The sequence below is a fragment of the Beta vulgaris genome, chromosome 5 (assembly GCF_026745355.1).
Source record: "Beta vulgaris subsp. vulgaris cultivar EL10 chromosome 5, EL10.2, whole genome shotgun sequence".
In the NCBI taxonomy this organism is placed as follows: Eukaryota; Viridiplantae; Streptophyta; class Magnoliopsida; order Caryophyllales; family Amaranthaceae; genus Beta; species Beta vulgaris.
Window position 1 is genome coordinate 67,786,545 of NC_079206.1, and position 26,605 is coordinate 67,813,149.

The 26,605-nt window shown below is 38.0% G+C and overlaps 4 protein-coding genes across 6 annotated transcripts; 2 read left to right on the forward strand and 2 right to left on the reverse strand.

Moving 5' to 3' along the window:
- Positions 1–311: 311 nt before the first annotated feature.
- LOC104894862 (uncharacterized) lies at positions 312–6,492 on the reverse strand. The gene is made up of 5 exons (XM_048637623.2): positions 4,258–6,492; positions 3,869–3,899; positions 1,233–1,253; positions 1,032–1,164; positions 312–898 (listed from the first exon to the last, which is right to left on the reverse strand). Exons 1-5 carry the CDS (start codon positions 4,258–4,260, stop codon positions 844–846), a joined length of 243 nt encoding a protein of 80 aa, XP_048493580.1. The 5' UTR covers positions 4,261–6,492; the 3' UTR covers positions 312–843.
- A 606-nt stretch (positions 6,493–7,098) lies between these two features.
- LOC125494098 (general transcriptional corepressor CYC8-like) lies at positions 7,099–9,162 on the forward strand. Its single transcript, XM_048637646.1, has 3 exons — positions 7,099–7,812; positions 7,897–8,193; positions 8,248–9,162. Exons 1-3 carry the CDS (start codon positions 7,099–7,101, stop codon positions 9,160–9,162), a joined length of 1,926 nt encoding a protein of 641 aa, XP_048493603.1.
- Positions 9,163–15,505: 6,343 nt separating this feature from the next.
- On the forward strand, positions 15,506–17,463 carry LOC104894836 (probable pectinesterase/pectinesterase inhibitor). Its single transcript, XM_010681177.4, has one exon. The coding sequence runs from the start codon at positions 15,506–15,508 to the stop codon at positions 17,423–17,425; it is 1,920 nt and encodes a 639-aa protein (XP_010679479.1). The 3' UTR covers positions 17,426–17,463.
- Positions 17,464–19,872: 2,409 nt separating this feature from the next.
- Positions 19,873–24,738, reverse strand: LOC104894837 (peptide chain release factor 1, mitochondrial). 3 transcript variants are annotated; one of them, XM_010681178.4, is made up of 11 exons: positions 24,375–24,734; positions 24,189–24,289; positions 23,845–23,943; positions 22,974–23,157; positions 22,845–22,893; positions 22,670–22,748; positions 22,443–22,517; positions 22,286–22,363; positions 21,824–21,982; positions 20,468–20,563; positions 19,873–20,243 (listed from the first exon to the last, which is right to left on the reverse strand). In XM_010681178.4, exons 1-11 carry the CDS (start codon positions 24,517–24,519, stop codon positions 20,052–20,054), a joined length of 1,257 nt encoding a protein of 418 aa, XP_010679480.1. In that variant the 5' UTR covers positions 24,520–24,734; the 3' UTR covers positions 19,873–20,051. The 3 variants fall into 3 exon arrangements, with proteins under 3 accessions (XP_010679480.1, XP_048493551.1, XP_010679481.1); XM_048637594.2 differs by lacking the exon at positions 20,468–20,563 and having other exon boundaries at positions 24,375–24,738; XM_010681179.4 differs by lacking the exon at positions 23,845–23,943 and having other exon boundaries at positions 24,375–24,735.
- Positions 24,739–26,605: the final 1,867 nt, after the last annotated feature.

The window sequence follows — 26,605 nt, forward strand, 5'->3', positions numbered from 1 at the left end:
AATCCTTTTTTAAAATAAGACATGGTAATTCTTATATAGTGAAATAGTAATCCATTGTTAAAATGCTGAAATAGATTCCACATGTTGGAAAAGTGATACTACACATTGTTGTTATCAGAGGAACTCAACCCTATTTAACGACCATTCCAAGATTCCGGTCGTCTTCAATTCATAAACAAACAATGCTTTAATGGCAGTTGGCACCAGAAAAGGTGAATTCATAGATCAAACAATGCTTTAATGGCAGTTGGCACCATAAACAAACAATGCTCAACTCCATACCAAGTTACCAAAAAGTGAATTACCAAAGCTTCTCTGTACTGCACAGAATTTCGACAAGTAGACAACAAGGGTTTTGAGCTGAAATATGAACATTTGATGTTTTCTGATAGTGATGAAAAGCTAAGCCTTCCGCACTTCCGATCATAGCATTTAAAAGACTTTCACATAAATTTAACAGTAGAGTTTCTCTAACACAACATCTAAAGAATGAAATAATGGTAATACTATTACATTATTTTCTGGGTTGCAGCCTGCAGGCTCCATTTAGCACAAGTCAATGTCTAAACTCTGATATTAATGTTGTGCCATCCGGGAATGAGCTTCCACTCGATTGATTTTAGTGCTTGGTGGGCTGGCTCTTATTCCTATATCATCATATCATGCTCCTCAAAGGGGACATATAAGTATATGTATGTTTAATGGGCAAGAAAACTATGAACAACGGTAAACTTCTTGGTCGATAGTGTAGCATTTCCCATATAAAGAGACTGTCTATCATCAAGTCAATGTCTTCAATACTCCATGCTAGACAGAGGAACTAGATTTGGCCAGTTTTTTGGATTAAGGAAGAAAAGGATTATGAGATGGATTTGCTTCCTTTTCCTTCCTGTAAGTCCTGATTAGCAAAGCAACAATAGTCATATCAATGAGCCCAGTACACCAGTAGTATTTCATCAGTATATCTTCATATATCCAAGGACAAAATTGGTAGTTTAGCATTCTGCATATTCAAGGCTTATGTTCTGTACCTGATAACGTTTAAACCTCCAAGTCCAACTGTCCCAAGTATAATGAAAACAAAGGGCAGGCCAACTGAGAGATGATGTCTTCCCCCTCCATGCACCCTTGGTACCCCAGTCCGCACGACCCGTGTGTATGTAACTAATGGTATTTCAGTATGACAGCTTGAATAAATGTAACGTCTTTTTAAAAACTTGATACATGCTTACCTGAAGTTAAATCTCCTCCACCTGCAGATCCATTGCATACTATATTTAAATTAATATTTCAACCAAACCTAAAAATGCATCTCTAAGCTGACTAAGAAAATAAACAAGTTATGGTTTCAAATCAGTGACATCATTATATCAAGAAATCAGAGCAAACGTTTCCTTTGAATGCAAAAATGTTGCCGTGTTATGGTTCAGTCTTCCAAATAAAAATGGAGGAATTTGGCAAAAGACCTCCTACAAGTTTTGGGATTGTTGGAGTTTATAAGTATAAACTATGTTTGCTTCAAGAGAATAGATGGGAAGAGTAAGGTTTATAACCATTACTCTTCCTCTACCCTTTGAATTGTGTAGCAATGAGGCTTTCAGTGGGTATGCGTTGATGTGGTGTTACCATACGCGTGCCGCCGGGTCCGGGCTAGGGCCATGGGTCATGGTTCATAAACTTAACAATCTTTTTGGGTCAATAATGTATCACCATTTAGGAAGGGTTTGGTTGAGGGGTGTCAAGAAAGGGAAAGGGTTTCCAAACTTATGTTTCCCTTACTTCCCTTACTTGATGTTTATTGATTATTTTTACCTTTCCCTTTACCCATTTTTTCAGTTTAGAATTACCCCCCTTATCCAACTCCCCCAAAGGTTTTGGATACCCCCAAATCCCTCTACACCATAACACAATTGACCACCCCACCACCACCACCACCACCACCACCACCACCAACAGGCTAACCCTACTGACCACCACCACGACCATATGAGCCACAACCACCACCCTCCACCTAAGTCGCCGACCCCTGCCACCCACTGAAACCCCACCCCACCCGCCGAAAACATCCCCCCAACTGCCGAAACCCCACCCCAGTCCTTGGAAACACCACCATAACCGCTGAAAACCCCACCCCGCCGAAACACCACCCCAGCCGCCGAAAACCTCCCCCCACCCGCCGAAACCCCACCACAACCCTCGAAAACCTCCCCCACCCGCCGAAAATCCCAACCCAACCCTTGAAAACCTCCCCCACCCGCCAAAAACCCTAGTCGAGCCCTCGAAAACCCCCCACCCGTCGAAAACCAGCCCAGCCCTCGAGAACACCCCCACCCGCCGAAAACCCTAGCCTAGATGCCACTGGTCGCGCGGCGACGTCGGTGCTAGCATAAGTGAGAGAAAGAGATGGGGGAGGGAGGTAAAGGGTCAACTTTTGTTACCCTTTCTCTTGTCTAACCAAACACTAAATTGGGGGGTTTGGAGTTCCTTTCCTTTCCTAACCTTTACTTGATTCCTTTCCCTTTCCCAACTTCCAACCAAACGCCCCCCTTAATGACCGTTCTTTGTAACTGATTAAGTTAGCGTTTTTTCCCTCAGTATTCTAGTATTCCTTGGGTACACATAAACACATCTTCTTCTCTCTTCCAATTTCCTCGATTATTCTGGGCAATATTCAAGAGCGTTCTCAATCTGCTTTTCTGTCAACACCGGAAAGGTAGAAGTCGTGTATCCCTCGAGGTTGGTTGTTGTGAGTACGTGTGTTGTTGCGAGGTAAATTCATCTTTAGGCAGTGATCATTTCACGCAACGGTTATCAGATAAGTTTGTTTAAGTTGTTACCAGTTTACATTCCTACAAAAGTCATCAGGCTATTATGTAATTTTTATCAGCTCTTACAGTGCCATTACCTATCTTCTCTCAAACGAAAAGTTCGCAATTTACCATTAACAATCGTCCTTATATTCCAATTCACTACATTTTGACATGATATAGACCATGACAAGGGAAAGATTAACTTTCACGAAGGTAAGCATCGAATTAAATAGGTCACTTCATGACTAGTGTGCCCAACTTATAAACATCACTGATGAAACATCTAATAAAATTGAACTTCACGACTGAAACTTTGAAAAATAGGGGATACTTTCACTCCTGCAATCTCATTAGAATTTCTGGTCCTTTTCATTTGCATGTTAAGGCATAACAATTTGTCCTCTTTTCTTACCCTCTCACCCCCCCCCCACCCACCTTTCCCACAAAGAAAAAGAGGGATTGACATGAATAATCCCACATTTGAATGATTCGGAATAATCCTTACTTTTGATTAATTAAGAATAATTTCCAAGTTTCAGGGGACCTTTTCAACAAATCCGAAGTGCTATCCTTCCTACATAGTACAATGTACCCAAAAAGGACTCAAAATATAAATTTGTAACACTTCACATTATTTTTAGAATGCTCCCCAAATTTTGGGATTAGTATATGTATATAGTTGGGATTTTTGTGAGTATGGGCAAAAACTAGGACTATTCTAAAACAAGATAAAAGGACATCTCAACGGTGGATCAATAAGGAAAGTATTACCTAACAGATTGGTTTGTTTGCTTATAACCATGCGTCATGCAGAAAATTGGAGCTTAATTAGCAATAATTCCCAGCTTAAAATTTATGCACATACCACTCTACACTCTAAAATGCATCTCATCTTGGAGATTTGTTAATAACAGTATTTTTGGAAGTAGAAATGAGGTGAGATAGGACAATCTAACAGAAATTTTCAAGGTTATTATCTGTTGAATTAGAGAAACAAAGGTAGGTGATATATAGCTATTCGCAACCAAAGAAATTGCAAACAATAACCAAAGAATTACCAGGCAAAAGGCAATTGTAGGCTTCAGAAATCTGCAACAGAGTGAAACATTACCAAAATAAGATTGCTTCCATCCACATTGACCCCAAAAGAAAAATAGAATGCGTCCATATACATTGTGGAAACCCTCTATATCCGACTCTCTTTTCTTTCAATTTTGCGGCAAGGGATAGTATTGTCATTACAGAGCAAGAACTATTTTGTCATTTGCAGTTATTATGTATCATACATGCAAAAAAAAAAAAGATTAAAGTTCAATACTTAACTGCAACATATTTTAGCAGCCAAGCATTAATCATATACTTATAATATAGTTGGAAATTTAATTCAATCATATATAGTGTTTTATCTTTGTTCCTCCAATCCTATCTAGTATGGACGCATTCTTACCATTTTGAATTGTGATTCAGCATAACTTCTTTTGTCAGCTGGAAAACGGTCAGGGTGAACATCCCAAACCTTCCTTCTATAGGCTGTTTTCACCTGCAATCATGGTCAACAGCGTGATTCATCTCAAGAAAGTAACACAAGTTTTAAATCAGACTTGTAAATATGTTGCACACAAGTTCTAATATATGAAAGTTTGAAAAAGTGGTGGACAAAAATGAGTAAATTCAAGAAGAACATTAAGCTGTTGAAATCTTGCTGAAGCCTAAAGGTGCAATGATCAAGAAAATATACGCAGACATAGACCTTAAGTATCCGACTGGCGACTACATCTCAAAATTTCTCTTACCACTGATTTTTTTTGTCATCATGAACAAGAGATGCAGAAAATAAACGTTTCTCCTAACTTGTATTCATCCTTGTTTTACTCGATCACACCAAGTGCTCAGAGTCAGAGATGATGACAGGAGAATCATGGGCAAAAGTATGAAATTCCCATTGAATGAAACTTTCACCATAAACTAACTTCATGAAATCGTTAATAAAGGTGAAGTTGATTAAACTAGAAGCAACAAACCCTAAACCCCAAAACCAAACCAAACCAAACCAAACCAACCCCTAAGTCCTCACACATGCTCATAGTTATAGTTCACACTTGACAGAGAGATGCAATTGATAATTGATAATTGAAACTGAAAATAAAAGAGGGATGGGTTACAGGTTGTCCCTTACCTGAGAATAGGTGGGACGAGAGTTGGGAGGGAATCCCAGTAGAAGCCTGGCTTCTCCACTCTTCATTCCCCGATCCTCAATACAACGACAAACCCCAACCCTCCAACCCTCCAACACCACTATAATGAATGATCTTTATCTTCTCTTCTATCAGATTTTTTAATATATCCGCCTGGTTTGCTGAGGAGATGTTTTCATGTAAAATTAAAAGTTTTAACTTATATTAGAGGATTTTTTTTTTTTTTTTATAATTTGTAACTTCATTAATCATCGATGAGGATTTAACTCGTCAATTCTCTAATTAGAAGTTTAAACTTATATAAAAGGATTTAAATAGTCATTCTCTTATTTGAGTATTAGAGGTTTCAATTAATTTATTGAGTCCATAAACTTCTTTTTGAAAAATTTGGGAGAGCAGCTTTTGACATTAAAGGTTTGATAATTAGTGTACCAATTATACTTATGTCTTAAAGTTGTTAAAAAATTACATTAATAAATAGATTATGCAGATTTTCTTATTGAATCATTTTATACAATAATGTAGCAATCATCTATTAACTACTCCCTATGTTTCATTTTAATCTACACACTTACACTTTTTACGTATGCCAATACAAAACCTTGAGGACATATATCTTTAGTTTTTTATTTGTAAAAATTATAAAAAGTACATATTAATAAAATACATGCTAAGACGAATCTAACAAGATCCCACGTGACTATGTTTTTATTCACGTATAAATCACAAACGATGGTCAAAGTGCAATTTGTGAATAGTGTAAAATGTCAAAGTGTGTAGATTAAAATGAAACGGATGGAGTATTTACCAAACATTTTTATACAAACAACTAATGCAATCATCTAATACAATCAGCTATCAACTATCAGCTAATACAGTCAACTAACAGCTAACAGTTATCCACTGATTGTCACACATGTCCATCATATTTCACAATGTTATTGAAAACAAAACAATGAAGTAGAAATGCACAAAGTAATGTGGAGTAAATCACTAAATCTGAAGAGAGTATGATGGATAAAGTATAAAATTGGAATGGATTTGAAGTGGGTGTATATATTAAACTAGTGGAAAATTGATATAAAACGATCTGGAGTTTATAATTGAGTCTGAGGGATAAACACACTCTAAGTCACCTTTCTACCTCAAAGGGGTCACTTTTATTAAAAGGATCACAAGTTAAAAGGGTTACTTTTGATTGAATTGACCCCTTTAAGACAAGGCTTATCTTATTATAAATCATATTAAGACGGGCTTGTATGAAATTTTCTACTTATATTTTATACTCCATATATGTGCACCGTGCTTGAAGTGCCCGTGCTACAATTAACCTACCATGTAGAACTATTTTGAAAAGTATTACCCACCATTACAGATTACGTTAAGTTGATGTAAATGAAGAGAAATTTTGTTAAAAAAAGTTATAAGTTGAGATTATTAATTCATAGAAGTATTAAATTTTTTGTTGATTTTTGATTAATTTTAAATATGTGTCGTTCTTTATTTCTTTGGTTAAGTAGGAGACAAAAAAAAATGTTATAATGTTCTTTTTGGTAAAGTGCTAGATTAAGTCTAACTAAAATCTAATATAAAATTTCCTTGCAAAAAAAATCTAACATAAAACCAAAACTAACTAGTATGCACTAATAATGTATTTTCTATTTTAATTTTAAAATTCCAGTGACAATTGCTTTGTTATCTAAATAAAGAGAATTGACAGGTTTTTGAATGATGCATTTTAGCACCAAAAGGGGATGGCCACATAGAAACCAAGGGAATGTGAGGCGGAGAAGGAGCTAGACTAAAAATTATCTTGCTCCATCAAAATATTAGTGGTATAAAATTTTTCACACCATAATATCTTACCTTTACAATTGTGATAGAGTATTGTGAATGAACACAGAGAGTTGAGAGAGATAGAGAGAAAAACAAAAGCTCTCTTTTTCTCATCTCTCTGTTGTGTGAATCATGAGAAGATATATAGTTACATTGTAATAAACATATATATTCATATCTAACAAAAAGAAAAAAACAAGGGTTAAATACTTATATAAAAAAGTAATTGTTATTCAAAACAAAAGAAAAAAGAGAAAATGGGAGGTAGGGCAATGTTGTTGGTACTATCCATCATATTGATGATTGGACTAGGAACAAGAGAGGTGAAAGCCCATAAGTTGTTCGACCGTAAATTGTTATTAAAGGGGCTTGTGCATGCCCATGTGCAATCTGCTCATGGTCAAGCCCATATTCACGCTCAAGCTCAAGATCAGGATCAACTTCAAGTTCAAGGTCATCAGGCTCAACTTCAAGCTCATGCTCTGAATTTAGCTAAGGTCCAGGCTCAACTTCAAACGGACGCCCAGACCCAGGATTTAGCTAAAGTTCAAGCTCAAGCTCATGCTCTGAATTTAGCTAAGATTCAGGCCCAGGCTCAACTTCAAGCCCATGCTCAGGCTCAGGCTCAAGCTCACGCTCAGGTTTCAGATGTAGTCAAGCTTCAGGCTCATGCTCAACTTCAAGCCCACGCTCAGGTTCAAACCCAGGCTCAAGATAAGCATAAGGCTCAAGATCAGGCTCAAGATAAGCATAAGGCTCTAGATCAGGCTCAAACTAAGCCTAAGGCAAAAGCTCAATCCCCAGCTAAAGCTCAGGCTCAATCTTCAGCTACACAAGCCCATCAGGCCCAAGCTCAGTCTCAGACGCAGGCTAAATGTCAAGATCAACTTCAAGCCCACACTCAGGCTCAGGCTCAGGCTCAGGCTCAGGCTCAAGCCCATGCTCATGCTCAGTCTCAGGCTCAGGCTCAGGCTCAGGCTCAGGCTCAGGCTCAGGCTCAGGCTCAGGCTCAGGCTCAGGCTCAGGCTCAGGCTCAAGCCAATGCTCAAACTCAGACTCAAGCCCATGCTCAGGCTCATACTCAAGCCCATGCTCAGGCTCAAGCTCAAACTCAAGCTCAAGCCCATTCTCATGCTCAATCCCATTCTCATGCTCAATCCCATGCTCCGGATCAAACTCAAACCCACACTCAAGCTCAAGTGAAGCATAAGACTCTAGATCAAGCTCAAGCTAATCCTAAGGCTCAAGCTCAATCCCCTGTTAAAGCTCAGGCTCAATCTCCACCTACTCAAGCTCAAGCACATGCTAATGCTCAAACTCAGGCACAAGCTCAGGCTCAGGCTCAGGCTCAGGCTCAGGCTCAGGCTCAGGCTCAGGCTCAGGCTCAGGCTCAAGTTCAGGCTCAGGCTCAGGCTCAGGCTCAGGCTAATGCTAATGCTAATGCCAATGCCAATGCCAATGCTAATGCCAATGCCAATGCCAATGCTAATGCCAATGCCAATGCCAATGCCAATGCCAATGCCAATGCCAATGCCAATGCCAATGCCAATGCCAATGCCAATGCCAATGCCAATGCCAATGCCAATGCTAATGCCAAGGCTAAGGCTAAGGCTAAGGCTAAGGCTAAGGCTAATACTAATGCTCAAGCTCAAGCTAAACCTCAAGACCAACTTCAATCCCACACTCAAGCTCGGGATCAGACTCATGTTGAGGCTCGTGCAAATGTCAATGCTCAAACTCAGGTTGATCATGTTCATGCTCGTACAAGTGTCGAAGGCGTGAAAGCTAATGTCCAAGTCACTACAAAACCTGTTGTAGGCGGTGTTGATTCGATGAAGATGGTGAATGAGCTTTGCGCGACAGCCACATATAAGGATGCTTGCATCAGGAGTTTAAGCTCGTTAACGAGTAATTGCGGCAATAATCCTGGTGCATACTTAAGAAGTGGTGTAAAATTGGCTTTGGATGAGATAACCAAGGTCTCCACCCTCCCTAACACCCTCCTCCCAAAAGCCAACACGGAGAGGGCTAACTCAGCACTTAAAACTTGTACGGATCTTTTGGAACAATCAATGGACCGCCTTAAAATGGTTTCTGATCAAGTGGGTGGGGCTGATCTCAACAAAACTCTAAAGGACCCAACGGTTGTCCTAAATCTCCGTCTTGAGCTAGGTGATGTCAACACCTTCTCCACTAGTTGTTTGGACGAGTTCACCGAAGCTCAGGCTCCACAACTCCAACAACTTATGCAAGCCGGTATTGCCAATGCCCAACAACTTGCAATTAACATGCTCGACATTGTTTCCACCTATCAATTTTAACCCTTTTTTCAATAATCATGTGAACTATGTACAATTACATTAACGTTATGATCTCATACTTATTTATCTTCTTAAGTTGAGATGTATATATTTCATAATAAAAAAATGGATGTGTATCATTAAATGATCCTTTCGTTTTAAAACTTGATCTGAAATCATAACTTTTTGTTTAGTATAATGTATAAATGCTTCAACTAATACTTTTTAAGTAATACTAAGTTGTCGGCCTAAGTGAATTAAGATCCAATTAACCAACAATCAATATACTAATCTATTTATTAAAAAATCTTTAGGAGGAAGTAAGTTAGGCCGAGATATTATTGCACATTAATCTCCGCAAAGTAATAATACTTTGGGGATCGAAACCATACAAACAAGTTCAAAACTCCCCTTCATATGGGAAAAATTGGAAATAAAAGCCAATGAAAGCATTGTGAACTGTAGTGACCACGTTGAAAACATCGCTTTCAAGTGATTAGTCAATTTCTAATACAAATGTTTTATGCCTATGTATACTCCTCACTTTTAAAAAAATATACAAGTGTAAGGTATCCAACACATGACCTTTGAAATAAAAAGTAAGAGTTTAGCCATCAAAACACTATGACTTTATTGTCTAATGTTTCAAATGATATATGATGAAGTCTTGTAATAATTATAATTAGCTAAAAAGACTTAAACAAATATATACATATCTAACACTCTTATTACGTAACTTACAAGAGAATATTGATATCATATTCTCTTAACAAAATTCTTTTTAAGGTATTGTTTTCAAACTCAAACCTTTTTAATTTTTTTTTACTTATCACGTCGTAACGTGAATTTTTCAATTTCTTAATGGATAAAAAATATGAAAAGTAGCAAAATAAAGTATGAAATTTAAAAATAATAACATAATTGTTTATTGTAACTGACCCGAGGCAACGCCTGGGAAAAAAAAAGTAAATATATTAAAAGGCATGCTTGACAACGTCTATGCGCCACGTGACACTTTCAATATGCCACTAGAATTTTGCCACGTGTCTTAACCAACAATAATTTAGGTGATCATTATTTTAAAAAATATATATGCTAAATCTGGGCTCGAACCCCTAACCTCAAGTGAGGATTTTCAATGATTTACCATCTAATCTAACATCTTTTAGTGATTCATATTTCCACAAAATTATAGTTATGTGTTGTAACTAGTAATGTGGCAGTTAATGCCTACTTCTATAAAGTATTTTATTTGATTTCTTTTTTGCAGTCATCCCCTTGCTCCATCTCTCCTTTCGAAATTCACCATGATCGTTGTTAGAGTCCTTTAATTCGTAATTAATGGGGTACCGTTGCAAATTATTGTTGATGCTAATCATATCTTATTGTTGTTGTTCGAGAATACGAATCAGGAGATGAAGTTCAAAGGACCAAATGACCTATTAATAAGAATTAAGTTACAATTACAACTACACCAAGTGATATATGGTGTAATAATTTTAAAATTAAATTATTAGTAGATGAAAAATATAAATACCCGAGATATAGCCCGGACCTAAAAACTAGTTGATATTTATATATATACACATTTACCTATGTGAAGGCGACTTGGCGTGATAATATTAAATGGCCACACTATATAATAATTGTTTAGTTTTTTTTTTTTAAGATAATAATTGTTTAGTTTAGGCTTTCATCTATCAATTCAATAATTTAGATAGGAGTGAGTCCAACATAATTCGAAATCCGTCCTCTCTTTCACAGTACATGTAATATATTTTTTTCACATACAACAACAAGCTTTTTTGGATACTAATATCTCAAATGGTGTATAATTAAAAATCACGAAAGTTCATTTTTGGAGTCCTTGCATTATCAAGACAAATTTAACAAGATTCCAATTGACTATGTTTTTTCTTACATAATGGTGAAAGAAATATTGTCAAAGTTGGCTGATGAATAGTAACAAAATGAGAAATGTTGCATGTATTGTGAAATGGATGTAGTACGTAGTAAGGAGCTTTTTGAATATATGAAAAGAGAGAGTAGAAAATTTTTAAGAAATATAAAGAGTATATGTTTTATGAAAAGAAGATAGAAAAAATTAGGGTTAATTGGCTAGAATAGCACAACCTTTAGCTCAAGTGCAAGGAACAATACAACCTTAAACGGGTGCAAAGCGTAGCACCAACTTAAACATGTGGTGCAGAAAATAGCATAAATGACACCGGAGCACGGAGATTCCACCGGAGCTAGGGAATCTCCATTATTTTAATATTTTCTTTAATTCTCTCCTTTTTTATATTAAAATCACGTGCCTAACCCCATTTCTTTTCTATTTGTCTTTCTTCTCTTGAACTGCCAACTTTCAACTTCAATTTAAAAAAAATTGATCTTCTCTTTACTCTTTTACACTACTGTGCTCTTTCCTCATTTTGGGATTTTCTTCCCTGTAAAGTGCATTAGCGCCAATATCGAAATCAAGCCACTGGATTTACTTCTATCATCATCAATAATTGACGTGTAACAATTGTGGCGGCTGATCTTAGTTTCTACTAGCTCGATATTCACTGTTGATTCATGGTGTACAACGTCAATCTTAGGATTTCAGGTAAGACTACTCCATGTGCTGTTTGTAAATGGGTTGGTTAGATAAGCGCCTGCTTTGAGGTCGCGCCATGTCTTTTTGTGTGGTGAATTAGTATGGTAGAGCTTACTCATGTGGGCTGGGAGTAATGTGAGGCTGTGGTGGAGATTGGTTTGGTGTGGTGGTGCTGCAATGTTTGGGGCAGAGGATGACGTTGTTGGAGTGGAGGTGGTGTTTGGTGTGGTGAAGGAAGATGATGGTGCTGAGGGCGGTGGTGGGGTTGTAGTGTTGTGGGCTAGGGAAGAGGTGATGGTGATGTAGTGTGGTGGAGGTTAAGGAATGGTGTGTTGTAGGTTAATTTTTGCATTTTAAGGCTCTGTTCCTCGAGAAGAATGTATGCAATTTAACTGGAGGAGAAAAAGAGAAGAGAGAAATAGAAAGGAAATGGGACAGGCACGTGACTTTAACAAAAAAGGGAGGGAATTAAAAGAAAATATTAAAATAATGGAGATTCCCTAGCTCCGGTGGAATCTCTGTGCTCCGGTGCCATTTATGCTATTTTTCGCACCACTTGTTTAAATTGTGCTACACTTTGCACCCGTTTAAAGTTGTGTTGTTCCTTGCACTTGAGCCAAAGATTGTATTGTTCTAGCCAATTAACCTAAAAAATTATCATTAATAAACTGTCATAACACATGTACAACAACAATAACTATCCTTAATTAAGTTAAAAGGTGATCTAAATATCAATGAGAAATATTTAATCTAATATACTACTTTTCTTTGGTGCTGAACATCTTTTAGACATGATGCTAATTGATAAATTGCAATCTACCTTCATGTCGATGTTCAACCAATAAAATAGTTATCATTTAACTAAAGAATTATTTAGATATATACAACCATAATATAGATGGAGAAATTTTTCAAAACGGAGGATCAATTATTAGACATATACTAAAAACTAATAGAACTTGAAAATGAAGGTGATGCGAATTAAAAGAGTAGAGCTTAACCGGTAGATTCGATGGGAGTCTACAGTGTGCAGATCCGTGTTCGATTTTCTCAATCCAACCCGCCTCTCGAACTGGTCCAGCGCTTTACATTATTATTTATTACTTGTTCTATTAAATGGTTAAACTCCTCCTTTTGTGATTAAGCTCCTATAAATTAATAAACATGTTAAAGCATGGATGTTTTTATGGTGACTTTTTAGAAAAAAAAGGCAACCGTAATGGTTTGATGTGAACCACACATTGCTTCACATGAGCACTTGTATATATACGATGTTAAATATGGTATCTTTCTTATTTTTTGTATTTACATTTTAGAAAGTTCATGTTATACGAAAAAGTTATGGATAACTTCCAAAATAATATTTCATTAAATTGAAATTATTTAACGTATTTGAAATTTATGATTTACCAGCTTATACAGTAAAATACAAGACATTATTCAGTTCCTTGAAATACAATGAAAAAAAATCTCAAAGCAGGGAAGGAAGGGAGAAAGAGGAAGAAGACGAAGACGAAGAAGGGGTGGGGGACTTCACAAGGGGAGGCTTCTCGGTAGGGGGGAGGATAAGGATGGACTCAGCGATGCGGTACGAAGGGAGGGGGAGAGGGGTAACTAGACGACACAACGCGAAGGGTGAGGAAAGGGGGCATTGGGAGGCATGCGTGGAAGGAGGGGCCGGGGAGGGGTGAGGTAGGGGAGAGGGGGTTGCGGGTTTGGGGAGGGGCGAGGGAACGGATGGGGAAAGGGGAGGGGGTTGCAGGTATTGGGAGGGGTGGGAGGTTGTTGTGGGGGTGGGGAGGCTGGTAGTTTGGTAGTAATGGTGGCTTGTTGGCGGTGTTTACGAGTCCAGGCGGCCAGGCCAGACATTCGGGCCATGGGCCGAACTTCCTGGCCAGACGTTTGACCCTTAACTAAAAAAATTTTGAAATTTTTTTAAGTGGATGAACGTCTGGCCAGACGTTCGACCCTTATCCCCAAAAAGATTTCGAAATATGGGTGGTTGACGAGGTGGTGGTGGGGCTTGAGGTGGGCAGTGAGGGCTGGAGGTGGCGGTGGGCTGGTTGTGGCAGGAGGTGATGGGCCGGGTAAAGTTAGAAAAAAAGGAAGGGTAAAGTTGAAAATGTTTGGTGGGACCGGGGTAATTTTATGTAATTTCGGGACGATAAATAAAAGTCATTTCCTTTTTCTTTGTAGTTTTATTTGTTGTGTCTATTAAGTAGTCTAACTTTCCTTTAAAATCACGATAATTATTGAAATTATAGTGGCAAAGAAGAGATCAAGTCCTCTGTTTTTGTTAGTGAATGATGATTATTTTGCAGTTTGTACATAGGATAGGAGTAGTATTAAGTTTAAATACATCAATAATGTTTATTCTTAAAATAGAGAGGGTTTTTCTTGCACTAGTCCATATTAGTGTTTTTTTTCCTAGACCCCTCTTGTAATTTATTTTTTCAAATTGGTCTTCTTACAAAATCAGTTTTCTCGATTTTTCCTCCACTTTATTAGTTAAAAGTACTTTGAAAATTAAAGTATTTAAACACTAGCATATAAAATCAAATGTAAATATATAATACGTTGTTGAATTCATCTCAACATATTAGTAATGTTGCAATCTAACGAAATTTAGAGGAAATATATTAATAGCGCCACTACAAATTAGCTTAGTCTTATAGTCATGTATATCATACTTTGAGAACTAGTGTAAGTCTCCATAATATAAAAACAAAACTAGCGTAAATCTCCATAATATATAACCTTAACAAATGAAGTACATGTCAATATATAAACTCATATAAAATTTTGCTTAAGTGTCCTAAAATGTCAAACCGATCCTGATAAAGGTTAGAAACTAAAGTAGTGATTAGATAACTTTTGAGAAACTTTTGTAATCCTAACGTTTCACTGTTAAAGGGAGAGGTTTACTTAGTTTGAAGTTTCAAATATCAAGTAAAAAAATGTGAAAAAGTCCAGTTACCTCTATTTTAAAACAGGGAGAAATACTTTTCTTATAAATTAAAGCAGGAAAAGATGAAACATCTAACTACCAGTCTACCACCAAAATCTTATGTTTGACATTGCTATATAAATATATTTGTATTTTTCTTTTACTTGAATAAGACATATATGTAGCAAAAATAATACTAGTTCATATTCACTCGTGCATGAGCCATGGAGTATAAATTTTATTTTTGGTGCAAATGCATGGAGTATAAATGAATGATGCATATGCACACCTTATAGAGTTATATTTACCATTTGACTATATTAAACTTTGACATCACATACAAAATATTATGACTGCTCCGCAACTTGCGATGAATTATGCATGGTGTGTTATTAAAGCATGGAATATAGCAATAAAGGTGGCGAGCCACCCAGGAATCAAGTTGTATTAGCTATATTCTAGCTAGAGAAAATAAGCAAAGGAAAACAATGGATGTGAGATAAATAAGGGATAATCTTAATTTAAGCATTCTCATTCCTTAAAATGATATCAATGTAAAATGTTTAACTCCATAAAACATAACTGCATTTCATTGAAAGTTTCATATTATACAGCAGAGTAGTTGGAAAATAAAGACAGGGAGTTGAGAGAGATGGAGGGGGCAAATTGAAAAGAGCTCTCATTTCTCTAGCTACCTCTCTGCAATTGTATGGAATAAATGACAAAATAAAATTTTTTTTTGAAAACTTTTGCAATATACTGAGCTTGATTGTTTTTTGCGGCATATATATATAGATAGCTAAAAAAAGAAAGAAATGGGGGGAAAGGTGGTGGTATCGGTGATATCCATAATCTTGGTGATAGGTGTTGTAATAGGAGTGGTGGCAGTTGTGCATCGAGATAAAGGTGGTAGTCACAAGGATGGAGGTAAGGATGACGAGAACTTGTCATCTTCAATGAAAACCGTGAATGCACTTTGTGGACCAGCAACATATAAGGATGCCTGCATTAAGAGTCTAGGTTCGGTGGCGCAAAACCAAAGCGCCACTCCACATGACTACATAAAAGCTGGTTTCAAGTTAGCATTGGAGGAAATAACTAAGGCTACCAATCTCACTGATACCCTTGTGCCAAAAGCCAACTCAACCAAGAAACCCGAGATGACTAACATGGCCATTGAAAGTTGTAAGAATTTGTTCGACCTCGCTATAGATCGCCTTGATGGTGCCCTTGAACAAGTACATGATCCTACAATATATCAGGACCAAGAATTAGTATGGAGCCTTCGTCTTTGGCTTAGTGATGTTGTCACATTCGCCACTAGTTGCGTCGATGAGTTTGGAGAAGCAGAGGCTCCTGATCTTCAGAAAATCATGCAAGATGGTGTTGTTAATTCCACTGAGCTCACCATCAGCATGCTTGACATAGTTACCTCCTTTAATCAAGCCCTTGGTAACTTAGACCTTTCCCTTAATGCTACCAATTTGGCTGAACAGGTTAAATCTACCAGTGCTAGTCGTCGTCTCCTTGGCATGGCTACTTCTGATGGAGACGGCTATTATCCCAGATGGTTGTCTGCGTCAGACCGTAGGCTTTTGGGAGAGGGAAAGCAAGGCCCCAAGAAGGTGAAGAAGAATAAAGATAAAGGGTCTGGTAAGGGAAAGAAGGATAAGACAAAGAAGGGGAAAATAGGAAAGAAGGGGAAAGGTATTGCAGCTGGAGCAGGTGCAGCCGCAGCAACAGGAGCTGTTGTAGCTCCTGCTATTGTACCCGGTATGAAGCCTAATGCGATAGTTGCACAGGATGGTAGTGGCCAATACAAAAGCATCACACAGGCTCTGAACGCACACCCAGGAAAGAACATACAAGGGCGATATGTGATCTATGTGAAGGCTGGAATCTATAAGGAGGATGTTTTAGTAGGAAAACAACAAAATAACGTGTTCATGTACGGGGACGGGCCAACAAGAACAGTGGTAACAGGTGATAAGAGTTTCTCAAAGGGTGTACAAACATCAAAAACAGCTCCATTCCAAGTAGAAGGTTTCGGGTTCTTTTGTAAAGACATGGGTTTTCGAAACACAGCGGGTCCAGCAGGGCATCAGGCAGTAGCTTTAAGGGTGAATGGTTTACAAGCAGTGTTCCAAAATTGTTTCTTTGATGCTTACCAAGATACCTTATATGTACAAGGTGGATCACAATTTTTTCATGATTGCCAAATATCAGGAACAGTTGATTTCATATTTGGAAATGGTGCATCATTGATTCAGAATTGTAGGATAATTGCAAGAAAGGGAAATCCAGGACAACAAAATCTAGTGACAGCGCAAGGTGGATTAGCAGCAAACGAGGCGACAGGAATCGTTATACAAGGGGGTGAAATTCTTCCAGGAAGAGATCTATTCCCAGAGAGGTTCAAGGTTGAGACTTACTTAGGGAGACCATGGAAGGCTTATGCTAAAACAGTATTTATGGAGACTATGATGGGTGACTTGATTCGACCTGCTGGTTATTTTCAATGGCAATCACCAGAGGGAAAGAATAACCATTTGACAGCCTTTTATGGTGAGTACGCTAATCGTGGACCGGGTGCCAACACTCGTATGAGGGTCAAGTGGCCTCATGTTAAGGTTTTACAAAAGCCTGAGGCACAACGTTACTCAGCTGCTATCTTTTTAGCAGGTGCTCCTTGGGTCAAGGCAGTTGGTGTGCCTGTCAATCTTAATGTTGTTTAATCACCACTTCTCACATCAAATTTACTTATTATCTTTTTTTTTTCCTTTTCCCTTAGGCCCAATTAAATTTTAAACACATACGTCTCTCTTTTTAGTAATTAGAACTAGTTTTTAGGCCCGAGCTACACCCCGACTACATAGTGACAATTTTCATTTATTAATATTTCGCTATAAAATGATAACACTAAATATGACTTGGTGTAGTAGTTAAGACATCAATTGATGAGGTTGAAGTCATAGGATCAAATCTTATCCAATGCATTTTCTAAGTTTTTTTATTGTATGTGAATTACATGGATTAATAAATCTTAATAGAGAACGCCACGTGGCACCGTTCCTTATTTAGGAACGCTTTTTAATATATTAGTATAGATATAGATAGATTTTGTATTACTTCTACTTCTACCTTTACTCAATCTGCAGGTTCTATCATTGCTGCTAAATCCTGACTAATTAGTTATCCACAGACCACAATGCTCATTTTTTTCATACTTTGCACCTTTAATTTAATTCTATGTGCAATTATCTAGCACCTGTTTTAGCCTTAAATAAAGTTGCAACCAAGTTGTACTGTACAGCGATTTAATCTAAGAATACATTGGGTAAATGGCTTATATATCGTGAATGTACAACAATTTTATAACATTCCAAGTAGATTACGTCTTAAAAGTAATATGTTACACCATAACTTATTTGTATAATATGTATAATGACATAAACCCAATAATTTGTGTTCCAAGTAAGGTGATAGTTTTGTAAGGTTATTCCGTGACTCTCCAAAACTCCTACATCTATGTAGTTTTTTTTTTTTCTGGTTTTTTAATCAAATACCCCCAACAAATCACGAAATCCGCCATATACCTTCAATATTTCAGATATTTATCATATACCCTTGAGTTTTCAAAATTGTGCGACATCTACCCTTTTTCTAACGGACGTTAAGTCGCCGTTAGCTTTATTTACGATATTGCCATTATTAACCCCTAACCCTAAAATCTGAACCCTAATCTAAACCCTAACCTACCCTTCACCCTCTCCTATACCAACTCCTGACACCCTCCTCCCCTCCATCCTACCCCCTCCCTCCACCGCCGCAGCTTTCCTCCCCCTCGCCGTGCCAGCACAGCCCCGTCCTCCTCCCCTCCGCCGCAATCCTCCACCTCCTCCCCTCCGCCACAACCCTCCACCTCTTCCCCCTTGCGAACCCAGCCCCCTAACTCACCCCACATCGATTTACTTCCAGCCACTGCAAGCACCACATGAAGCACGAGTTTGCACCGACCGAATCTGAGTTCCAACTTGAAGTTAATTGACAAATTTTCAATTACCCCCTCCTCGAATTTCAACAACGCAGGCAAGAGATCTCCGCAATTCAGGGGAGAAATTCTGCAGCGCCACTCCCTTCCCTTCGATTTATCTCTCCCCGACGCAAAATAACTCACTCACACCGACGTTTCCCTCTCTCTCCCTCCGGTCGTTGCCGCTGTTGTTGTTTTAGTGGCGCGAACGCCAAGGAAAAGTCGACAAGGCCCCGCGCAGGTTCGTTGTTTTGGTGGTGCACAGGTGTGAGTGCGTCGGGGAGAGAAATCGAAGAAGAGGAGTTGGGGGTAGGTTGTGGCGGAGGGGGGTTGGGCTGGCGAGGGAAGGGGGCTGCGACGGTTGGAGGGTTGGGGGAGGGGAAGGGGTTTGCGACGATGGAGGGTTGGGGGATGGGAAGGGGATGGTGGAGGGGAGGGGGAAGGGGTGGGTTAGTGTTTAGATTTTAGGATTAGGGTTTTGATTAGATTTTAGGGATTAAGATTTAGGTTTTAGAATTAGGGTTAATAATGGCAAAATGGTCAAAAAAGCTAACAGCAAGTTAACATCCGTTAGAAAAAGGCTATTTGCTGAACATTTTCGGAAAATTAAGGGTATATGGTAAATATTTGAAATATTCAGGATATATGGTCGATTTCGTGATTTATCGGGATATTTGGTGAAAAAACTATTCCTTAATTTATAAATTAGCCTTTCTGCAAGATTAATCTCACAGAAGAATATTAACGTTACCATTTCCTACTTTGATGCAGGTTAAACAATGTGCTAAAGATGATGAAAACATTTCAAAAATCATGAGGTACTTAAGAGTCTTGACTCATCATGCCTCCCTTGATCCTTTATCTATCTATGCAAATATATTAAAAAGACGTTTCTAAATAAGGATGTGGCACTGTCCCTAAGGATGTTTCACTCTATATAACTCACATACAATAAAATAAAAAATAGAAATTGCATGATATAAGTTTTAATCCCGTAATCACAAGTTCATATACTAAATTCTTAACCATGAAATATAATTTTGGAAAATTTTCGATCAAACACCTGGCACGGGATGATTAAAAATTGGCAACTCACTCACATGGCAACTCATTCTGTCCATTGTTGGTTTTGTCACCTGACACAAATCCTTTAACCTTTTCAAATTATTGTTCATTCATTTATTTCAGAATTAATGTGTAGCAAAAAAGATGACTCCCGCTAACGTCATCTGTAAGCTCGATGGACAATGACAGAACACAATGAAGCTCTAGTTAAAGGAGAGACAAGTATACCAAATGAGTCTAGACTTCAAGGGTAACCTTAAATTCTAACTGGCTGAGAAAGTTGCAACGGCATCCATTTCCTGCTGTAAGAGAAGAGCATCAATAAATACATCTAAACTCTCTCCCTGCAACACCTCATTTACTGAGTGATGAGTTATTCCAACACGATGATCAGTGACACGTCCTTGCGGGAAGTTGTACGTACGAATTCGTTCAGATCTGTCACCACTGCCGATCTGTAAGAGATATTAAAACTTCTGAATGACTAACCAAAGAGAACAACAACAAAGCCTTAGTAGACAAGCCAACAACACTAACGCATGCGAGGCTGCAACAACAAAGCCTCAGTCCAGCAATGATTTGGGATAGGCTAACAACATGAATCGGCATGGATAAAAAACAAAGCCAAAATAATGCTTGCCACGCTCGAGGATAAAAACTTAGGTTAAGGCAACTTCACCTGCTCGATCCGAAGCTTTGATTGGCTCTTCTGAATTTTATATCTCTCGACTTCATAAAGCTTCGCATAAAGTATCTTCAATGCTTTGGCCTTGTTCTACAAGCAAGAGCATATAAAAGGGAGACAAAGTATGGAATAATGACAAGACAACATCAATATGCATATAGTTCGGTATGCCTTCGTGTTATCACCATACAATAAGGCTCCCTCTCAGAATAGCATCACAAAAAAAGTACTTCCTCCGTCTTTTAATATCCGTGACATTGCAATTTGCACAAGGACCAAGGAGAGGAGAGAGGACCAAGGAGGGGAGAGAGATACAAAGAAGCTAAAAAGAACCTCCATATGCTAGGAGAGAGAAAGAGAGAATATATTGCCAAAAAGTCAATGTTGCAAGTAACAGAAATTTTCCTAAAATGGGAAACATTGCAAGTATCAATAAAACAGAGAAAGTACATAGCTAATATGACTTGCTAGGGCTGTGATTACCCTTTGCTTTTGTTATTTCAGTTTTTTTTTTCTTGCTCCAGACCTAATATCATGTGGTGTGTAAACCTAGAGCAAATGTATGCATACTAAATCAGTAAATTGAAGGAAAGATTACTTTTGTAGTGGTACTGAAATTTACTTTTACTTTAAGGCTCCATTTGGTTGAATGGAAAACAATTTGAACCGAAAATTATTTTCGAAGAAAAAACATTTCATGGGAATTGCAGATTAGGGGGAAAAGTTAGAGAGAAAAGGAAGTGAAAATGGAAGGGAGCAGATGGATGGGGGGGAAGTAAAGAAGAAGAAAAAGAGTAGGGAAGAAAATGCGCATTCCTTCATTTAATAAGGAAAATGCTTCCATCCTTGGGAGTTGGGAGAACTATTTCCCACCCTTCACAAACCAAATATAAAAAAAATGGGAAAACTATTCATTATCAGAAGTTGCACGAAGCCTCATAGCAAAGCACTAAGTTAGGTAGTTTCACCTGAAATCTCTCTCCTGGTAATTGTCATTTGGCAATTGAGTGGACAAAGCGACAATTGTATATTAGGGCACTTCCTATTGGCTAAATACAGCAAATTTTATTCTCCCCATACCCCTTGGCCCTTATTTCATGGCTTCATCAATATAGCCTACAGCTCTTCTGCTCATTCATTTTCCTTTTTACTCGCTATGTTCCATTTTCAAACTACAGATTTTAAATTCATCAATTGACTTTGCCTAGGTAAGAAGATTGATCAGAATAACCATAGACAACTAAAATGAATGGCATGCTTGAGTTTACAAGATCAATAGCTCAAAACTCACATTTTCCAGAAAAATGAGACCAGAATTTGAAGCAAGGAATGCAACATGCCATCACTTACCATGTGCTGTGATCGTTCATCTTGAATAGCCACTGTCAGCCCAGATGGGACATGAGTTATCCTCACAGCACTATTTGTAGTATTAGCATGCTGACCCCCTGAACCACCAGAGCGGTAAGTATCAATTCTCAAATCTTCATTCCTCAATTGGACATCGACCTGCAGAAATAGGTAATAATAAGTCTATGAAGTCATACAGATTACACACGACAATCCAAGAACAATTCATCAGGAAAATAAAAATAAGATAAATTGAGAAGATCCCAAAGATAACTGGTGTATACATAAAGCTTCAAGCTCACTTACTGCTGAAGAACACCAGTTCAATTGGTTTACAAATTGCAGTTAAAGTATAACATAAGATAAGACTGAAGTGACTTAATTTTCCGAAACAGGTTCAGAGAACATGACGAACAGCTTCATTATAGAGGCTACTATAGCATGATCAAGACAGAAAAGTACCTCATCAGCTTGAGAGAGAATAGCAACTGTTACAGCACTTGTATGAACGCGGCTGGACTTCTCTGTCACAGGAACGCGCTGAAAAACAATAGGAGGAAAGCAATGATTATTATAAACTGTTGGAATATTTTGGTTTTACTCACAGCAGCTTTAATACCTGAACTCTGTGAATTCCACTCTCAAACTTGAGCTTCCCATACACACCAGCCCCCGAGATCAATCCAACAGCTTCCTGGCAGGTACTCGTATAAAGAAAATACTCCATGACCATCACAAAATTGACAACAATATATTTCATTCATTTTAACCCATGCAATGACGTGGAAACCACCTTTGACGATCAAAAGATCAACGTAAATCTAATGCTAACTATTTCAGGCATACCTTGAATCCCCTAAGATCAGACTCTGTTGTATAAACAACTTCAAATTTCCATCCCTTCTTCTGTGAGTACCTCTCATACCTGCCCAGTGTCAAATACAAATATTTTTAGTTAAGACTGTGTCATATTTTATAAACATAGTGGGTGATTCAAAGTCATAGATGGCCGCAAACTGACATTTTGAATATCTCCATTGCAAATAAAGAAGCTTCTTCACCTCCAGTACCTAGTTCAATAGCTAGTATTAGTTCCAGATTAAGAGAACAGGTTTTAAAACCCATGTACCTTGTAAAGGGTGCTGCCCACCTGCTCTCACCTCCAGAATGCTGTCCCTTTCATCAGCATCATCCTTTGGAAGCAATGATTTCAGCAGCAACATTTGCATCTTCTTTTCTTCTTCAACCGCCTGATTCAATTCCTCATATGCCATCTTAAGCATATCTTTCTCGTCAGCACATTCAGCCATGAGTGACTTGAGACCATCAATTTCCTTTAATGTCGAAAGCAGGTCAATATTTCTGAATAACCTTCTCCATAGCATAAAATGATTTTGTAGACACTAACAGTCTCACACTATACAATATAACAGCGGCTTAATGCTAGTAAGACAACATTATGAAATCTTAATAAACGATTGATTTTCAAGAAAGAAAGAAAAAAACACCAGATAACATCAAACAAAATCAAACACCTCTTTCAAATTTGTGAGAGGTTTACATTTGGGCAACCAAAATGGTTCAAACTTTAAAATATTCAATTGACAATTCCATTTTTGAGTTAAAGTTCGATGTCATAAGGACAAAGATGGATATCTCTTCTAAATTTGGCTTTGCTCAAAAAGCAAAATCCAATTTCATATACTCTGATTCTGCTAGTACAAGTGAGATGTAACATAAAGTTGGACATAAGTGTCAGAATTTGTATCATTGACGTGTAATCGTGTATCTATTTTTCATGTTCATCGAAAGGTTAGAAGTCAAGCATATAATAATACAAGAGAATATAGAGAGCAAAAAGCAACAGTAGCAAACTCCAATAGGGGAGCACCATGGTTCGAAGAAATTTCTCCTCACAATTCACATACAACGAATATTGGGCTTACTTAACATGCGCATAGTATTCCAATGTCGAACGTCGTTTCTATCTTATAGCCAAGAGAAAAGGGAGAACAGTATACCTTCTGTTTGGCCCTCAAGTCCTGTATTAAGTCCACAGAACTTCGGAGTTTCCTGAGCTCCTTATTGGCTCTTGCGTACTCTGTTAATGAGGCATCTGGCTGTCTTCAATTGTCACGAAACACAGATGATGATTGATGATATGTACTCAATCTTAAATTTAAGAATGGTTCATGGAAGACATTATCGACGCATATAATTGTGGAAAAATATATATCAATACATTCTTAGCAGCATTGAACTGTGTTAAAATATTAAACATGATATAATCTAATTCTGACTCCTAAAAAATACTGGTTTTGGACACATATAACAACATGAGATGGATGAGATTATCAGCAATTACCGTGTTGACGAGATCCTGGAGAAAAGCACTCCTCCGCTCAATAGCTGACAACCTTTGCTCCATTATCTGGATGATGTCGATTGATAAATGAGGTTGAATTTCTGCGAAAAAAAGGATGCACAAATTATTCGAATTTAATTTGACAGCAAGTAAGCATAAAGAGTAGCAGAAGTTGCAGAAACAAACCAGAAGTGGATAGAAATCGAATACACTCAGCAAGAACAGATGTTGATACGCGAGGTGATATTTTTGACAAAGCAAAGCAATATCCATTCAATTTCCCCCTGCACATTGCTAACGTCCCTAACCCTAATTTTAAGTAATTTTTCATTTTCACTACTTCCTAATCCCTGATTCTCTATTCCACTCACCTTCTTCTTGTTTCGTTTAGCAAAAACATTAATTCCATTTCACCATTCTTCTTCGCATACACTATACAGACAGAGTTTTATCACCAGTCACCACCGTCCACCGACGGCCGCAGCTATCAGTATTGCATTTCTTTCTCGTCTTATGTAACACGTCAATGGTATTGGTGGCTGGTGCACATCCTAGTACAATCAGATTTTTTTTTTTTTTTTTTGGTACATAAAGAAAGTTAGGACACCCTTCTCTCAAGGGAGATTCCTAACGAATCTAGAAGAACTAATTTATTTAATAAAGGTTCCATAGAAACATCCACGTCTACCGATGCAGCAGAACTATTGTGACCTTTTTTTTATAGAAGATCTGCTACCCGATTAGCTTTATGCTTGATGGTGTAGAACTAAATTGTCGAAGCAAATTTCGAATGTCATCAATTAGGGTTTGGATAGTCCAGGGGCAATTGTAATGCCCTTGCAACACTCTTATAACTACTTGATTATCTCCTTCAATATATAAATCTTGAATATGCTGCTGAATGGCAAGTATCAATCCATTTCTTAATCCCCAGGCTTCAGCAACGAGAGCAGAAGTTTGGCCAAATCGATAAACTTGAGCGGCCACAAGAAGACCAACGGAGTTGCGAATGGCAACACCGGCAACGGCTGAAGAGTCAATGACTGAACCATCAAAGTTAAGCTTGAAGTAATTGGGAGGTCGAGGCTGCCAGCTAACTGCGATGGAAGTAGGGGACCTGCAATAGGAGGAAGTGAAGAGATAGTAAAGGAAAAATTCAATCGTAGTTCGCATAGTCCATTCCAAATACAAATGCCAGGCTCTGTAATAAATTCGATTTAAATTAAGCACAATTTCCTCTAAGATAATTGAGTTGCGATCCTTCCAAATACTCCACAAATTGTAGCAGAACAATTGAAAGGCCTCAGAGTAGGAACGTCCTAGTACAATCAGATTGATATCGCAAAAGAGTAGCTCGTAATTAAACATGCATTTTAATATTCGCTCTGTTCTATATTAATCGATTGATATACTCTCCTAAAACGCCACTTTTTCCCTACATTTTTTTTTGGCAACGGGTAAATTTTGCATTAAGTAAAATTGGAAGTACATCCTAGCGGTAGTACAACCGTACACAAACAAAGCAAATTGAAGCTAGAGGAGCTTCTTTTTTTTGGTAAAACAAGAGGAGCTTCTTTTCGTACATATTCTAAGGAACAAAAGTAATGTATTACATATCGAGACCGACTTAAATTTAGCACGAACAATGATAGGAGGAATTGGGGACAGTGTCTTGTTGAAGAAGACACGATATGAACGGAAACCTGTTGAGAGACGACACCATACAATATTCAGAAATAGATTGTCGCAGTTCCCAAGGCCCTTGAACAGAAACGACTTCCTGGGATCTTACTGAATGAAGTAACAAAGAAGCTACGTCTATTGGTAACTTCTGACCCTGCTTCGAGGGTAACCAGAGTTTAGTCTCACGAGACTGAAACTCTAAAAGGGTGGAGGTCGAAACTTGTCCCAAATTAAATTGGGGGGCCTCCCACAAGATGCATTTTTTGAGTGTGATGACTTTGAAAGTCATCACATGAACTTGGTGTGAATTATAATAAAACAATTCACCCAAACTACGAATTCGAAGACCCCACCACGACATCTCTAATTTAGAAGATCGAACCATAACAAGATTAATGGAGCCATCACCTCTCATTTTACCCAATACTTGAGCCCCTACAAATTCATAACTGGATCTTAATAGATCTAAACTAAAGCTTAGACTAGAAACATAAACAAGACAAAGAATATAATCCCAAAACATAATACTACGCCGATATCAACGCCGCGTAACCTTCAGAAAACTGCAAGACAAACTTAACTGTGAGCCAGACGAACCAACAACTAACACTAGCGGGGAACAGGGAAGGGGACACTAAACTCTAAGTCTCACACTAGGGCGGGGGAACGGGGAGGGAGAGCTTATGACTTACGACTACCAAAACTAACACGGGATCGGGAAAGGAAAGGCTACA